This window comes from Bemisia tabaci, chromosome 2 (genome assembly GCF_918797505.1).
Source record: "Bemisia tabaci chromosome 2, PGI_BMITA_v3".
In the NCBI taxonomy this organism is placed as follows: Eukaryota; Metazoa; Arthropoda; class Insecta; order Hemiptera; family Aleyrodidae; genus Bemisia; species Bemisia tabaci.
In genome coordinates, this window is record NC_092794.1 from 18,804,222 (window position 1) to 18,823,121 (window position 18,900).

Sequence of the window (18,900 nt, forward strand, 5' to 3'; positions counted from 1 at the left end):
ATGATTTCCTCACACCAACTAATTAATTTTAAGTCCTTTACTTAAGCGCGTCAATGCAGAGTGATCTTCACCCATGGATTAGAGAGAGCAGGTTTCATTTCGTAATTGTGACGACCTCCTAAGTCAACGATCTGTCAAGCTAGTGCTTAGAGATCGGAATTTGGATCATATTTTGTTGTTCCAATCCCGTCGGCAGACCTCTCCTGATAATTTACGTGCCTTAAACTGGTCACCGCTGCAATCGTGAGCATTGCTGAATCTCGCTCGAAACAACTTTATCCTAAAAAGCCGCGTTGAAAACATGCCTCGTGAGCCCAGTCTAATCGTTAATCTAATCCCACTCATTTGGATGCAATCAGACTCAAACGCCCCACATTTTATACTGTGATTGTACTCACCTGTCTACTCGCATTCCTCTGAATTTATATTCTTCTTCCTCATTCAGTGAATCTGTTAATGCGAGCATGGGCATTACGCATGGGCATACGCTCCTATAATGTAGAATTAGATTGGTTTCATCCAAAATAAAGAAAAAAATATTTGCTCAATTTGGGAGGAAAACGCACAAAAAATCACCGGGAATGTATTGAAACCCATTTACCGCGCTATATGTCTTATTTGGAAACCCTACTTAATGGCCATTGAAGAAATACATGTAAATGGACGGATTTGTAAAATTATGCTCTTCTTCATGGAAATAAAGAAGCACTCATTAGGGTTATTAAACCGTAAAAATCAGTCGGACAGTTCCTGCTTAGTTCCACAGTGGCAATAGTTATAGCTAAGTTAAGAGTGGGTTAAGGCGGCGTTTAGCCTTCAAATCGTAAGATCGGCAAAAGCGGGTTCGAAATGAAAGTATCACATCAGTTGAGCGTGTAAAATCGAGTCGCTTCCAGGACTTAACGTCCACCTACCTTTCGTCCATTAAATAAATGTCCACCGCTATTCATGTCCACTAAACGTTAAGTCCAGTCTTTATTAAGTCCACATGATTTAATGTCCAACCATGAATATGTCCAAAATTGTCCAAATTGTGGATATGTTATGTCCACATTTTTTTCTTCTCATTTAAATGACAGGAACCACCTCAAAAATAAATGCATACTACTACTACCTTCATTCTTAAAAACATTTCATTCATGAATCAAGTCATGAAAGAAGAACAGACTCTAAGAGCAGATAAAAACATATGTTCATGTGTACACTGTACGGATATGATAAGATGAAAACCAAAGCGGGAGCCTAGGAAACGCTCCAATGCCAAATTAAACATTTTTCAGTAACAGATGCAGTCAAAATTGAAAGTCCTCTTTAACTAGTTATTTCGTGCGTCTTCAATCTTGTAGGATACTGTGCAACGCCTCTGACGCGAAATAGTTGCTTAAAGCGTTGCGGCGCGGCAGGCAACCAGCGTGACACGCGCATAGGCGCCTACAAACCTAACGGGATACTTCACGCGTTGCGCAATGCGTGAAGTATCCCGTTAGGTTTGTAGGCGCCAGTGCGCGTTCTGCGCTGCTAACACGCCGCTCCGCTCTGTGTTAGGCTCTAATATTTAAACTCGCGGAGTCAGCGTTTTTCAACTCATGATTTTGAAATGTTTGCACTCTCTGCATTGATTATTCCTTTTAAATTGATGAAAAAGAAATATGTACTACTGGAAAATATAATGTGTTTTTTGTAAATATAATAGTGGTTCCGTATCAAATTTAATGATTTCCAAAGCATTCAAATTTATTTTTATGTTTTGGGCTTTTACTGTGCTGCAGCGTGGTGTAAGCGCAACTAAACGCTCAAAATTGGACGTATTTGACTCAAGGAGGTCGATGTACAAATAAGTTAAAAACAAAAAATTGCGTGCTTCTTAGTTTTTTTCCTCTTTTATTAATTTTTGTATAGTTTCTTTCATCACAACTACGGCTCATTGAGATTCATATCGATGCCATTGCTTGGAAAAGGTTTTACAAATATTTACCACGTTTTAAAAATGTAAATGTTTTTAAAATGAAGTAATCAATTTCATTTAAAAAAAAGAATGTACATTTAAGGCATATTTTATATCGGAAATTTCAAGGATAGAAATGAAACCAAGTATTTACCAAAGACAATTTGAAAAGATGAATCAAAAGAAGAAATTAACATTTCATTTAAAATATGAGTTACGATAACAACACCTCATTCTCCTCTCTCTAATTTTACTCATGTCCGCTAATAAACTTCGGTACTAATAAACAGTTCAATATTGGAACAAGACGGGAAAAGAAAATTGAAAAGCAAACCTACCACTATTATGCATCTTTTTCAATGCGTGACTCTATGATACACGGACTTTATGTCCAATTTTTTTACGTCCACAGACTTTTCGTCAACAATTTTTACGTCCACAGTTCTAAAACCCACACTATTGTTAAGTCCATTACTTAAACGTCCACTAACTTAAGTCCAAAAATGTAAAGTCCACTAAAATCAAATTCAAGCGTCATATTTCAGTCCGTGTGTAAAATTATATTGACAATATCGAAATGAGAAAATTAAGAGAGAATGTGGTGTTGTTATCGTAACTAATATTTTGAATGAAATGTTAATTTCTTCTTTTGATTCATCTTTTCAAATTGTCTTTGGTAAATACTTGGTTTCATTTCTATCCTTGAAATTTCAGATATAAAATATGCCTTAAATGTACATCCTTGCAGACGCTGACTAATTGACGAGAATCTCTTCAATTTGCATAGTTCCTCCATAAGATCATGTATGTAAATTTTGTCGAAAATATACCTTTCAACTTACATTCTCCTTTTCAAATAAATCATTAGATTCCTATTAAATTAGCGATTATTTAGAATTTTGAAGCCAGTTACCGGAAAAGGTCGGGTTTTATATTCAAAATATTTGTTTTGACAGCTAGTGGTAAATACATCTTCTGAAGTATGGTCAAAACTTCATTCGCGCAGTCAGCTTTGTATATATTTATAGATTCTTGAGAAATAGGAAAATAAAATAAAGCAATTAACAATTCAAACGATGTCCGCTTAGCTGAAAATAATTATCAGGTGAAAATTCATCCAAAAGCGAACACTAACTTTTCAGAACTAGAAAATTGTAGCATTTCTGATAAGCAAATTTTCATCTTGAATATATCTACTCACATTTTAGCTGAGTTCAGTGCTTAGCAACTCAAAGTGCGACGTTCTCTGAAACATCATTATTGAAGTAACAGAAAAATGAGAATTTTAACCTTTATAATGTTGTTGTCCTTTTCCGTCAAATTGTTTTCTTGCAATTTCGCCAAAAATGCTCCTAAGGAGCACACATTTTGAATAGTGACATTATAATAACACCATGCAGTCCTCAAGAAAAATTGATATGTCACTCATATTTAAAGAGCACCAGTCCGCATTGAAATGTAATGTACGTTTGATCGCATAGCTCGGACTTTATCTTCCAACCTTCTGTGTCAATCAGTCTTTGTCAGTCTTGTGTCAGTGTTCAAGTCTTTCAGTGAACTAACGAAGGAAGTTTAAAATTGGACCGGTAAGATGGTCCGTCTCAAAGGGCAAGGGAGGTAGGCTCAAAATGAAGGCAAAATTCGGCGAAAATAAAATCAAAATACTTCTCTAAAACGAGTGCAACAATAAGCTTAGCTGGGAATTTTCGCAGATTCAAATCTGCATCAACCCATCCGCATACTATTATTTTTTTGCACGCCGCGCCCAGGAACACCAATAAATTATGACCAGGTAGTTTGATTGAGACCAATGTCATATCTCGGAGGATATTACCTCGCAGCTAATGCATTCTTGCATCTCTGCAAATTTGGTGGTCGTAAATTCCCGAGCGATGCACATAGCGGAGCCCGGGTTCGGATCCGCCAGAGTCACACCCTCGCGAATCGAGAAGTATCCATTCTGCCGCCATCATCGCCAAAAGTCAAGGTCTTCGCCCGTGCGTGTTATTGTGTTCTGAAATTGCAAATCCGGGCCTTGTGAGATCTCAGATTCACCGCCTTACCGCGGATGATTGTTCGGGCCCATTTTCGCAGACCGGGAAGGTCAGATACTAGGGTGCGGCTTCTTTCAATAAATTAAAATTATGAATTTCAATATTAACGAGACACCTCGCCAAAACGTTCCAAATTATGTAATAATAAACGGTGTTGAACAATTTTGCTGCGGTGCCGGATTCTCCGCTTTGAAAGCCGGCAGAGATTACGAAACAAGCAGCGACACTAATTTTGTGTGTCGCACCAGGTGGTTTTAAAATTTCCAAGGAAACACCCAGATCCGGAGACACGTTTTTCCTAACAACAAAACTGCACAAGAAAAATTTGGAAACAAATTTGAAGAGCTTAGTAAGAACTAATCGGGATTTAGAAAATGCAACATGTATGCTACTCAATGTATTTTCTTCCTAATTGGCTAGTTCTATGTAATTTTTGCTGCTGAGTTTAAACATGTTTCCATATCCCTCCATCCTGTAAATTTTTTACGGAGGTTAATTTTTTTTCTTAAACAACTGAGTTTTCCCATTACGAGCCTCCGTAAAGGTTAAAAGTTCGTCTAAACCATGATCAAATACAACAATTTTCATCAACGTTTGCTTTAACATAATTTGGAACATTTTAGAATAATGTCTCATTATACTTTTGACTTCGTTACATTTACTTACAGCGTACGCCATTTCTAGGCCCTAGAAGACCCCGTTTAGCCTAAGATGGCCGAGCCAAGTAGGTGTGGTAGCTGCAATGATCATACTCGTTCCCATAAAGGTACTCATTGTACAATGCGACAGGCATCAAAAGGAATGAGCAGCGAGCCGATTGGTTGAAAAGTTTGGTAATTATATACCAAGGGGGAAATGATGGACTAACAATGAGGTCACTTGACGGCTATGCCGTTCGTTGGTCTATTACTTATTGTCTTTGTCCATTGCAATCACCCGGTTCCAACGATAGGATAGCTCCATTTTTTATCTTTGTCCATCGTTTTGTCTATCGATCTCAATAATGAGCCAGCAGCGGACCATTTTGATTTAGCAAATCTGTTGATCAGGAGTATTCTGTCAATGTTCTCAAGAGTCTGGACTCTAAATCCAATGTGTTTTTTTTTGTCCAGTGTGGTTGCAATGGACAAAGGAGGTAGGTAAAAGACTAACTATCGGTAACCCACGAGAGACCCTACAGCAAGTCCATCATTTTCTCCCTCAGTCTATAGGATACACCCATTCCAACCCATAGGATCGCACCATCCCTACGTCTTCTTTGTCTATTGCTTCGTCTATCGATTTCAATAATGAGCCGGCAGCTGGGATTTCCCGCGCATCTTGAAAATCCTCGCCATAACCAGAGCTCGGAAGTCGCGAGATCTCGGCAAAAATTGGCGGGTCTGTGGCGGAGGCGCGGCCTTGACTTTTGGACGGCGGGTGCACCCGGTCGGGGGCCGGGGCCGCCGACGAAAAAGGAAAGTGGACTCCGGTGTGACGCAAGCGGCAACGGTCACTTTTCCTCTCACGATCGCCATCTCGAGTGAGAAGCGCCGCTCAACGGTACCTACATTCGGCGGCTTATGACGCGATGGGTCCGCGCCACGCCGCGGCGAGGCCGCCTCAACACCGCGCGTTGCGTTGCGACGCCGCGCCACGAGGAGGCTCATGATCAAGGTGAAGGCCCCCGCGCGCCAGTTTACTGAACCGCCGGGCCAACGGGTTTCTTCGGCTGCGGGATGCTGGATTTTGATCTCCTTGCCCAAGCGTCACCCTCAGTTCAAAACTCCCGGGTTTTTGGGAGGTGCAACAATCAAAAAGGGGATGGATGGATGCAATTAAACGTTCACTGGAAAAAAAAACACACATTAGATCTAGAGTCCAGACTCTTAAAAACATCGGCAAAAAAAAATACTCTTGATTCAATCAGAATCTAGTTTAAATCAAGAACCAAGCCTCTTAATTTGAGCGGATTTCCTTTTGATTAAGCTTAAATCTGATTGAATCAAGAGTATCTCTTTCATTCGTCCCAATCGTTTCAACAGTTCGACCAGCTCTAAAGGTTCTTTTGTTAAGCTTAACTGATTGAATCAAGAGTACTTTCTTGTCATGTTTCAAGTCTGGACCCTAATCCAATGTTTTTTTTTTCAGTGTACGCGCTAAAATATGCGTTTCAGGCCAACCAACCGACTGCAGTGCGTTTGGCGCAATGCGAGAAGTATTCATGCAGTCCTGTAGGCGCTGATGTGGGCTGTGCGCCGACCGCACTGTTTGGCGCAACGCGTGAGGTATTCCTTCAGTCTTGCAGGCGTTACGGAAAAAAAACACATTGGATCTAGAGTCCAGACACTTAAAAACATCGACAAGAAAAAATACTCTCGATTCAATCAGACTTAAGCTTAATTAATGAACCAAGCCTCTTAATTTGAGCGGATTTCCTTTTGATTTAAACTTAAATCTGATTGAATCAAGAGTCCTTTTTCTTGTCAATGTTTTCAAGAGCCTGGACTCTAGATCCAATATGTTTTTTTTTTTCAAATGTTGGCCAAAAGTCATAACTCAATTCAGCGGGCTGATTCTTGAAATTGATAGACAAAGCTATGACAAAGACGACATAGGGAGTATGGAGCGATTCTATTGGTTGAAATGGGTGGTTCCTATAGACTAAGGGAGAAAATTATGAACTAACTATTGGGTCTCTCGTGGGTTGGTCTATCACCTACCTCCTTTGTCCATTGCAACCACCCGCTTCCACCAATAGGATCCCTCCATACCTCTTCTGTCTTCTTTGTCTATAGCTTTCTCTATCAATTTCAATAATCAGGCCACTGTCTAGTTCTCGACTTTAGCAGAACGCTCTTCTCCTTCGGCTTGCGATCCTGCCGATCTGGTTGAAAAACTCGACCGAACCCAGTCGCGAAAATTCGCCTAAATTAATTTTTGGTACAGCATCGGCTCCTCTAAAAATAAATTCTTCACCATAGGTATGAATGAAGAGAAGACAGAGTCGACAACTTCAGGAAACTTCAGTGTTAGGGCAAAAGGTCGACTGATGGATACTTCTAATGTAGGAACACTGTTGGTGGAAGCCATAAGCCTCTCGATGACATTCTTGATATGAGACCAACTAAAAGAATGATGAATAGTCCAAAAACTTTGAAGTTTAAATAATAGTTACTTTTGTTGAAAATAAATTTTATGGCAAACGGTCGATGACGTCACTATTCATTGCCATGGAAACGAGCTTAATTTAATTAAATAGCAGTATCACTCTTCAACCAAAATGGAGGTGCATGGCTGACAAAGCGCATCAGCGCAATTTTTGAAAAATCGAGATATTAATGACTCCATGTAAAGCTAGTCTTAATGCATGTTCTGAAAAAATTCGCTCCCAAGTTCCAATTTTCATGCATCAAAAAATCAGGTTGATCTTTTTTGCCGCCATATGGATCCATGCAATTTCGAAACTTCAAACACGCATTTCTTGAAATAGCAAGAACGACACACCCGAATTTTCCCTCAATAAATTGAAGGACGCGCACATTCAAACGAAAGATCTAGTGGAAGAAGAGTCTGTCCAGTGTATAATCAAATTACTTTCATGACCGAGAAATAGCAATTTTAAATATCCAACACTTACTTATGGATACTTACTAGCCATAAGGATCCATGCAATTTCGAAACTTCAATCCCATATTTCTTGAAAAATCAAAAACGGCACTTATCCGCCTTGTTGTCCTCTAAGCCTCTCAATTGAAAAACAAGCAACCTCCAAACAAAAGATCTTGTAGATGAAGAGTCTGTCCAGTGTTTAATCAAATGACTTCCATGACGGGGAAATAGCAATTTATAATAGCCAACACGCAACGACGCAAACCAGAGCTTACTTCCGAGAGTTTCGTGGGCATCATACGCGGTGACATTAATCCTAGAGTATTGAGTACTGAGAAGGCGCAGTAGACAGATCGTTGCTACTCCTGTTATCCTTTGCTTGCAAATGCAAATCCAACGGAAGAACCAAGTCACAATGTGGGGAGAGAGAGCGGTTGTCGACCGTTCCTCAGAGCGTCGCTCCTCTGACGTAAGGGAGTAACTCTATTTCCATATGAGCCCCAGGAAGAATGGCATTATATGGACAACAAGGCTCATGTAGACATTGAGATACACCCTTACGTCACAGGAGCGACGAGTGGAGCCAAACTATGTTACGCTGAGTTGTAAAACAACCAGGAAAATGATATCGATATGCGCGACAGTCGGTGCATATACTCGTCGTAACCTGCAAAATATCCGTGGAGCTAGTGCACTAGATAAATGGTTCTCAAACCAGTAGCGAGGCTTGAATAGTCGATTATCGTCCTCAATTGAAGTTGTGGTAAATTATCGATTTTTAAAGTGTCCGTTGAGAGCACCCTGTTTATCGATCCTTTTCTACAGGTTTAAATGACGGATCGACCGATATGTCACAAAGCACGCCACGCCACTGTCTCAAACCGCTTGATCTTAACTGCCTCGGGACTACAAGAATACCTACCTTTAAAGTGAGAGTATAAACACTGAAGCTTACCTACGATTATCTCACGATCAGGTAGAATAGAAGAAAAAAATATCTACTTATTATATCTAGTCACTCTATTAAGGGATTACCTATTATTGAAGAAGGGGAGTTTATATCTTGGACATCATTGACCTATTAGAAACCGAAAGAAAATTGCGAACGTTACATGCAGAGGATAGGTAATCTAGAACGAGAATAAAATTAGAATGTTTGCTGTATAACCATGCGAGTTACTCAAATTTATATACGCTCCAGTGCTTGTTTATAATATGGTTCATTTAAAACGTTGGAGAACATCAAAAAATATTGCAAGCAATAACTTTGAGTTTTTTGAGATACACCAAGATATTTATAAATAGATTAATTTTCACTTCAAATGATAAAGTGAATTTGCTCATCCAAAATTTTAAGGCTAGAAATTGGAAATGTGTAACACAAAATCTCATCAACCAATTCGATACACTAGCTATTTTTGAGAAGAAAAAAATCTGCCTTAAAAGGAAGAAGATGAGGTCAAAAAGAGTCTTCGCGCCCGCCGTGATTAAGTGAATGGGCGCTTGAACTAAAAAATGTGAAGCTCTTTCCTCGAGACAATAGAATGTGTTATACTCTACTCATTGCTTAAAATTCTAATTATAATCATTCAAACAGGAGTCAGAGAATAGTACATGCTCTAGCCGGGGCAATAATAACCAATGACTGATGCAATCAAAATAACGAAGTAAAAAAGACAAAAATCGAATTAAGTATGGTCCATATGTCGAAACTATCGGCTCATCGTCAGTTCGCACTGAACCAGCCCACACATTTTTTTCCGTTCCTTTTTTTTTTCGCAAGTGAAGAATTCGTCAAATGTTGCGATAGGTCAGCGCAGCCTGGCGAAACCGTTGTTTTGGCGACTGGATCCAGTTTCCCAAATCTGCTCGAGTGAATTTGCCCGAGCAAGGTCGACCCATCGTCGGCGGCACCGGGGGGGGAGGGAGTTGGGCGCGCGACTTCCTCCTCGCCGAATTGAAAAGCCCCAGCACGGCAGCATCCCGATCAGTTCCACTCACTCCATCCACGCGCCACCACCTCCGAAAATGAGGGTGTTCTGTGTCTTAGTGTTCAGTGTTGCGCTCGTCCTCGCCGACGAAGCCGCCAAGCAGGAGAAGCAGGAGGGCGGCGACAAGCAGAAGCGCAGCGGCTTCGGTGACTTCGGCGGATTCGGCTATGGCCTCGGCGGCGGCCACGGCTTCAACGGCGGATTCGGCCAGGGCCTCAACGGCCTCAACGGCGGCTACGGCCAGGGCCTAGGATACGGCTACGGACACGGCCACTCCATCGAGAAGACCATCACCATCAACAAGGAGGTCCCCGTCCCGTACCCCGTCCACGTCGAGAAACAAGTCCCGGTCCCCGTCCACGTCAAAGTCCCCGTCGACCGCCCCTACCCCGTCCAAGTCCCCGCTCCCTACCCCGTCCACGTTGAGAAACAAGTCCACGTCCCTGTCCAAGTCCCCGTCCCTGCACCCTACCCCGTCGAGAAGCGCGTCCCCTACCCCGTCCAAGTCCCCGTCGACAGGCCTTACCCCGTCCACGTACCCAAACCCTACCCAGTCTACGTCGAAAAGAAAGTCCCTTACCCTGTCGAGAAGCACGTCCCTGTCCCTGTCCAAGTCCCCGTCGACCGTCCCTACCCGGTCCATGTTCCTGTTGAGAAGCCAGTGCCTTACCCAGTCGAGAAGCATGTCCCGTACCCGGTGAAGGTCCCAGTCGACAGACCGTACCCTGTCCATGTCCCACAACCGTACCCAGTCCACGTTGAGAAGGCTGTGCCATACCCCGTCGAAAGGCCGGTGCCTTACCCGGTCAAGGTGCCCGTCAGGGAACCCTACCCCGTTCACGTGCCGGTTGAGAAGCCCGTCTACGTCCCAGTCAAGTCCCACGGACCCTCCTACGGATGGGGACACGGCTGGTAAACGCAAACACGATCATGATCTCCGCAACATCTCACTTCAACATGTCAGCAGGTGCTGATCCCAGAATTGCCGACACAGTGACACAGTCCCCAGGAGACCCTCATCAGGATTCAAGCAGTCCATTTTTTGGTGTTACTTGCTTCGCTTCGACTCTCATTCGAAGAAGTGAATATTAAAAACTCTTTAAGCTTAAAGTCGAATACTGTATCGTGGCCATATTATTAATTTGTTAACTTTTTGGTGCAAGTGTTTTAAATGGATAAAATGTTTAATTTTCTAGTCCCAAAGGTCCTGCATTTTTCTTGAATACCTTCGGGTTCAAAAGTTTCCTAGAAATTAAATGTGACAAGTGATGAACGTGTGTTGACAGGTATGAGTGGAACTATATAGCATTTATTCAATTTTTTAGACTCAGTTTTTTGTATTTTCTGCCATTTTTTTAAATTAAAAACCTAGGATCAGCCCTGAAATCAGTATTTAAAACAAGTTTTTAAGTCTGCGATTTCAATCAAAATTTTTTCTGAGGCAGAGAACGTCATTTTTTATTAAATCAAGAAGCTTTGCGAAGAATGAGTAAATAATCTTGAGCAGAAGGATCTCACATTTAAATACTTAAATACTCACAAGGTGTTACCGTGTATTTTCCTACTTTTGACTCATTAAATTTGTTAAAAATGTTTAAATCAACTGGTGTTTTAAAATGTTGAAAATTAGGTATTTTTAAATTTTTTTCTACCTGCTGTTAAAAACTGAAGTAAAATAAAAATTTAGTCAGTTTTTGTCCTGAAAATGTGGTATTTTCTTCTTTTCTTCTCTATTCTTAAATTTTTTCACACTATGTGGATAAAAAATGATCGACCCATTAGAGAAAAGGGCACTTTTCAGATTCAAAGTTTCAGAAGTTTCTTTTACATTTTTACTCTTAAGAGAAAAAAACATGTTTGAAGGGACTAATATTCAAGTGAATATATATTCCTCATAGTTTAACAATATATTCAGCACAAATCTCACGTTTAATAATTCATTATTTTCCTTACAAAAAAGCGACAATGATACTTTTGAAACATTGCAACGGAGAAGTGTCCTCTTTTTGCTTCCATGTCCTCTCAATCTGCATTTTGGAAGATTGAAGAGTTTTTTAAACGGTGCACAGAATTTTTGCTTTTGCTTCATTTTTCTTGCAATAAATAAAAAAAAGATAAATAAATAAGCAAGAAAAAAAGACTAAACATTTGGCTCATATTTTAAGTACCAAAAAGGCAGAATATTGCTGCGTTTACACTACTTGGCGGGGATATTAAGACTAAAAAATCCATAAATTTTCATTAGATTAAAAAATTTGAGCTCTAAGAATCATTTGTAGTGTAAGAATAAGGAGGGAGAAGGCATGATCTCAGCTTAGTGCTGCAGTTCATATGTGTCCGGGTTGAACCATCTCTCCTTAAGTCTTGCACGAACACAAACTTGTTAGAGTTCAAAGTTTTTAATCCAATGAAAATTTCTGGACATTTTTGGCCTTTTCTCCCCCCTTAGAACAGTGTGAGCCCAGTACTACTCTCCTACCTTAAATAAAGCAATCAATCAACTCTAGAAGGTTTCACATAATGAACTAATTGTTCATAAAAAAAAAAAAAAAAAAAAAAAAAAAAAAAAAAAACTGCAGGAAGCTCAAACATGGATAATTATTTGCGGCATAAAATTTCACCAGACTTCATTTTACCCACATAAATAAAAATGATAAAGGCGCAATAAAATGATTAAGGATCTAATGTAGCAAGCGAGTGAAGCTTTGTTAAGAAACGATTTAACAATAGATTCCTAGAGCGATGTCAAAATTCAGTACAAGAAAGAACACCGCTCAACGTGGGTTCTGTCCTTCAAACCAAACCAATTTTTTTCGATTCCTTCAAAAAAAAAAAAAAAAAAAAAAAAACCAGCGGAAAGAGCATAAAATTTCCTACCGAAGTCACTCTCCCTTTCCTTTCCTAGCTTAATTTTTGGATCCTAAAATTAACGTTTTCCACCAATAATTAGCTTAAAAAAGGCGCATTTTCGCTGATTTTTGGAGAAACTTCTTTTCATATCTCCACCCACGATTATCTGAGGAAAAACTGTTAAGCTCATTGAAAAGAGCGTAAAAAAGACTTTTAGGAGACATAATGTCAAAAGTTTCAAAGCTTGGCTTAATCCGTCGAAACAGTAGTTTATTAGATCCGCTCTTATAAAAATGTCATTTTGTAGACCATTTACCTTACAATCAAGAAAAAAAGAGAAAAAATACCCTAAAAACGTAACCCAGACTGTGTAACAAGGTGGCGAAATAGTCACAAAAGTAAATTTTACCGTCTTTTCAATGAGCTTAACAGTTTTTCTCTCAGATAATCGTGGTTGGAGATATGAACCAAAGTTTCTCCTCACAAAAATGCGCGTTTTTTAAGTTAATTATTGATGGAAACGTTAATTTTAGGATCCAAAAATTAAGCTAGGAAAGGAAAGAGAGAGTGATTTCGATAGAAAATTTTATGCTCTTTCCGCTCTTTTGTTTTATTTTTTACGTAAAATTATCCGTTGAGGAGATATTTCCAAAAAACTGCTTGTGGGTTTTTTCAAATTTGAAAAATTCAAAGTGGCGGCGCGCGGCGCCCTGAGCACCAGACAATTTTCCTGACGTTATTGTGGGCATTTTTGGCCTTCTATATCACCAAGGAATCGAACAAAATTGGTTTGGTTCGAAGGTAAACAAACACTCTAAATGTGTTGTGCAGTGTAATGTTTCCTTGTTTTGCGTTGAGCACATTCAATGCATCAATTACACTTAAAATTAGCTTACATGAGAAAAATTAGAGCGCGAAATCAACATGAAAGTTAGTTGATGCGTAATTTCTGCTCGCGAGAAATAAGCCAAAATAAAATTAGGTTAAAGGGGCTATTAAAAACAAAAATTGACCTACACTGTAATACAAACCACTCATCAAGTTGTGACACGTCACTTGTGAAAACAAGTTAGCTATTTTCTTTAATGAAAAGTAATGATCATTCTTGTCAAGGAGGGCGTAAGTTACATGTTAGCTCTGAAACGATATAACTGGCATAAGTGCTGTAAAAAGAAGATAAGCCATTTTATCTTTTTCTTTTTTTTTTCAAAAAATAATCTGTGGCGGACATATAATTCAACCTTTTACTGCAAAAAGGAAAAGGGTGGCACTCGGTAAGTTAAATATGCAAATGATATATTTGCAATTGCCTCAAAGAAGGCATGAATGATTCATTCATCCAAAAAGGATATTGCTGTTAGTTGCATCGTTCATTTCCAAAAGACTCGACCGCCAATTTACTCATCGACAGCTTGTCACTGCCAAGGCATGGATGCATCTTGTCAGTTTGCGAGGCATGAATGATCGATTATCGTCCTCATTTGAAGTTGTGTTAAAGAATCGAGTATTAAGGTGTTAGTTGCTTACACATTGTTTATCGACCCTTTTCCATAGGTTTAAATGTCAGATCAATCGATATATCGCAAAACACGCCATGCCACTGCATCTTGTGTATCAACGTGACGAGCAGAGAAACCGCAGAAAAAAACGAGGATTTTCGAGGCCTACATACTTACATGAGTGTAAAAAATCCGGTCTTGCTAAAAACTACTGCCGAAACTGTACGAGTACAGGGCCGACAAGGGCTACCAGTTATGCATTGCAATGGTGCTGCGGCTTATTTTGCCGTGATTTAACTTGATGATACTAAGCGCTTACTCACCTTTCCTAAATTTTCATAGAAAATTAAGAAATTGTGAGTTTTTAAGGTAGCAAATGAAAATCTTCTTGAGAGACCATGCAGTTAGTTTTTGCCCTTGCTGACAATGGTGCTCCATGAGTGATCGCATAGTAAGTGTCGATGAATCGGTATTATTTTGTTTCATTCTTCATTTTTTTATCATGTGAATGCATCGTATGTGCGCTATGTACCTATTAATTTAGAAGTTCCTTTTCTTATTTATATTTTTTAAATCAATTTTTTCGCTTTTTCTGAGGTGCGTACTATGAAAAAAAAGAGGTGAGAGCCATTGGGACTTGATCAATTATAATTGTGTTTCAATATTTCACCTAACAGATTATTTCTTACTTTATCAATCAATGCATACCTTGCGGCGAAAATTTCAGAAAGTTCTCGTCAAATCAACAAAAATGCCACAAAAAGTGCTGTGTAAAATAATCATCATCGTTCTTCAGTAAATAAATCGATTTGTGGTCGCAAAACTGTGCAGCGCTGCAAGGCAATTCTAACCCAGAGGCCGTAACTGAAATTTGATGAATTAGATTGACTGGAAGATAAGAATACATATAGGCATGGATGGGTCAAACCAGGTCAAAGAAAGGTTGATTCGATTAATTAGGACGGAACAGGATAATCAAGAGAATCTATGCTTAGAACAAATAGTATTGTCCGTATAAATGTCAATATCAGGGATAAATCATGTTTATATGTGTAGTTAGGGCCAAAAAAGAATCTGTGAGAATATTCGGATGGCACTCAGGTGTATTGTTTGTTCATGTAAATAACTTGGTGCTTAAAAATAACATTAAAAGACATGAAAATGGTGGAAAATTGACGAAAAAAAGTGATGAGAGGCAATGAATTAGACCCGATCGATAAAGAAAAGGATATATGCTATTGAATGAGAATGAATCGGGAATATTAGAAATACATCAGGGTGAGGTGATATTTCTTTTCTCAAGCCATGTGTAACCTGCAGCAAACTTATTTTTCCTGTACGTATTTGTGAAAGAATTGATGGTTTATTTTTCTATCTTTGCGTTTAGGTCTCCTAGCGTATCGATTGTTATATCGCTATTAACAACCTCATAATTGACGGATATAGCATTTGTATTGTTCAAATATGGACTTGTCGATCGGAAACGTTTGATATAATATTTAAATGATACATTCTGAATTAAAAAACATTTAAGTTAAAAGAATCGAGTTGCAAGTTGTTAGGAGAGTCAGCCCATTTATTTTGAGGATGTGTTCAGATTTGGTTGTTTGATGAGCTGTTTGAGGTTTTTCATGGCCCGTATTTCGTACTTTCCAGTTAATCACGTTAATCTTTCAAGCAAAGATCGAAAACGCATTATATTATGAAGCATTGAGGTGATAAAGGATTATACAGTGACAAATTTCAACACATAACGGTTGGTTGAAATGGAAAGCGAAACACAAAATAACCCTAGCCTTTAGTTTGACTATTTCAAGAGAAAATGCCAGCTAATTTTCTTTAGGAAACCTAACAAAAAAACGAAACCAACGTCGAACTCGGAGGAATATATTTCCAAGTTTCATGTGCAATTAACCGAAAACTATGGCAGAATCAACACAAAGTTTGTGTTGGTTTGTGTTTCACATCCAATATGAACCAAAAGTAACACAAAAAAACCAATATTTTTATCACTATAGGAAAATTCAAAACATTTCACTACAGACATAGATCAGAGTCACTATCGGCCTGTTGCAGGATCATTGTAAGGTCAAACAACTTTGATGGGACCAAAATATCCGTTTTCAAAATTTCAAAACGCGGTCGATACATACTCGACCATCGGTTCGGTACTCAATAAACACCCGTACGCCACATTTTTTTCTTCACTCCATTCTCACTTTCTTTCCTTTCTTTTGCAAGTTGAGAATGTGCAGAACGTTGCATCAGGTCAGTACAGTCTGGCGAGACCGTTGTTTTTGCAACTGGGTCCAGTTTCCCAAATCTGCTCGAGTGAATTTGCGCGAGCAAGGTCGACCCATCGTCGGCGGCACCGGGGCGGGGGAGGGAGTTGGGCGCGCGACTTCCTCCTCGCCGAATTGAAAAGCCCCAGCACGGCAGCATCCCGATCAGTTCCACTCACTCCATCCACGCGCCACCACCTCCGAAAATGAGGGTGTTCTGTGTCTTAGTGTTCAGTGTTGCGCTCGTCCTCGCCGACGAAGCCGCCAAGCAGGAGAAGCAGGAGGGCGGCGACAAGCAGAAGCGAAGCGGCTTCGGTGACTTCGGCGGATTCGGCTATGGCCTCGGCGGCGGCCACGGCTTCAACGGCGGATTCGGCCAGGGCCTCAACGGCCTCACGGCCAGGCTACGGCCAGGGCCTAGGATACGGCTACGGACACGGCCACTCCATCGAGAAGACCATCACCATCAACAAGGAGGTCCCCGTCCCGTACCCCGTCCACGTCGAGAAACAAGTCCCGGTCCCCGTCCACGTCAAAGTCCCCGTCGACCGCCCCTACCCCGTCCAAGTCCCCGCTCCCTACCCCGTCCACGTTGAGAAACAAGTCCACGTCCCTGTCCAAGTCCCCGTCCCTGCACCCTACCCCGTCGAGAAGCGCGTCCCCTACCCCGTCCAAGTCCCCGTCGACAGGCCTTACCCCGTCCACGTACCCAAACCCTACCCAGTCTACGTCGAAAAGAAAGTCCCTTACCCTGTCGAGAAGCACGTCCCTGTCCCTGTCCAAGTCCCCGTCGACCGTCCCTACCCGGTCCATGTTCCTGTTGAGAAGCCAGTGCCTTACCCAGTCGAGAAGCATGTCCCGTACCCGGTGAAGGTCCCAGTCGACAGACCGTACCCTGTCCATGTCCCACAACCGTACCCAGTCCACGTTGAGAAGGCTGTGCCATACCCCGTCGAAAGGCCGGTGCCCTACCCGGTCAAGGTGCCCGTCAGGGAACCCTACCCCGTTCACGTACCGGTTGAGAAGCCCGTCTACGTCCCAGTCAAGTCCCACGGACCCTCCTACGGATGGGGACACGGCTGGTAATCGCAAAAACGATCATGATCTCCGCAACATCTCACCTCAACACATCAGCAGGTGATGATCCCAGAGTTGCTGATGCCCATGATGCCGACACAGTCCCCAGGATACCCTCATCAGGATATAAACAGTTCTTTTTATGCGGCTATTTTTCAGTTATTTACTTCGTTTAAACCAACATTCGAGCGAGTGAATATTGAAGAATCTTGTAGTTCCTTGTAGAATACTTTACCTTGGCCAAATTAATCATTCCTTAACTTTTTAAGTGCAAGTTTGGATGAATGTATTCATCTTTTAGTGCTCATTAATTGACGCAATTCCTTATGTGAAGAGTGATAAATGTGTGTCGTATGGAATGAGTGGAACGGTAGGTTGCACGAGATATCTATTTATTCTTGTTTTTTTTTTAAATGTTCTTCCCTTTTTGCAAATTAATTCACACCAATCCTTCAAATGGAGTACTTCCTTCAAATAAGTACCTCTAAACCTTAGATACCGATTATTCAACTTTCAATTACATTCAAATTAGTTAAATTTAGAGATTTTCAGTGTATCAACAATGTCATTCGGAGAATGATTACAAATAATATCGAAAAAATTTCGATTTTTTTTTTCATGATTTGAACCGTCATTAAAGGTTACTGTTACATCATCTGCGCCACTAATTCAAATAGTTTCTGAAATATTATTGAAAAAAAGTGTCCTTAAACTTCGTTCAAAATAAGATAATTGTAAATAAATGTTGTACTTATCGTTAAGCACTGAAGTAAAGTAAAAATACAGTCAATTTTGTTTTGTAAATGTTATTTTCCTTGTTTTTTCTTACTCTTTCATTTTCCTCCAAGCTTTGTAATTAAAGGATTGATCAATTTTGGGAGGAAAATCTTACGAAAAATATTTTAGAGAAATTAAAGTCTATCCTCAACAAATATTACAGCATATATATTTTTATCTATTGAACTTCAACATTAAATTATTGTGACAACAAATAGGTAATTATTTGAATTGCAAACTTTGGTATCTGTAAGCAGGACATCGTTTTAAATAAGATGCATACACTCTAGAAAAATATTAAGTTAATTTTTTGAGCAAAATTGGCATTTAGATTTGTTTCTCCTTTTTTTCAAAAAGCTGAAGTTCAGTATTTGAATTGAAATGATTTCATCATTAAATCAAAAGTCCCATAAAATTGTAGCTTACATTTTATGCTCTTTTCTAATGTGGGATCGTACGTCTTTCAGAGGAGCTTCATTATAAATATGAACGGACCCAGCAGGTCGGAAAAAATGACATTTCTCCATTAAAACCCACGGAAATGAATCGATTCTTGTCAGAGCACCTAGCTCTTCCGAGAATCGATTCATTTCCATGGGTTTTAATGGAGAGGAAACAATGCTACCAAATTTCTGAGTCCGACAATGTTTGTAGATTAGGAATGGAATAACTGGACTGCATTTTGCAATTTGGAGCTATAAATTCTGGTGCATCTGAAAAAATGCTTATGTGCGTAGGAAAAATAATGGCACATACGTTATTTTTAAACCGAGCCGGAATTTATAGTTCCTAATTGCAAAATGTAGTCCAACTGTTGATCTAATGAATATGATT

General features: G+C 40.0%; 1 protein-coding gene across 1 annotated transcript; it reads left to right on the forward strand.

Annotated features, from left to right (window-relative positions):
- Positions 1-8,309: 8,309 nt before the first annotated feature.
- Positions 8,310-17,596, forward strand: LOC109036154 (uncharacterized). Its single transcript, XM_072296041.1, is given in 3 exon segments — positions 8,310-10,493; positions 16,277-16,604; positions 16,606-17,596. Coding segments are annotated over 3 exon segments (1,896 nt in total). The 5' UTR covers positions 8,310-9,618; the 3' UTR covers positions 17,299-17,596.
- Positions 17,597-18,900: the final 1,304 nt, after the last annotated feature.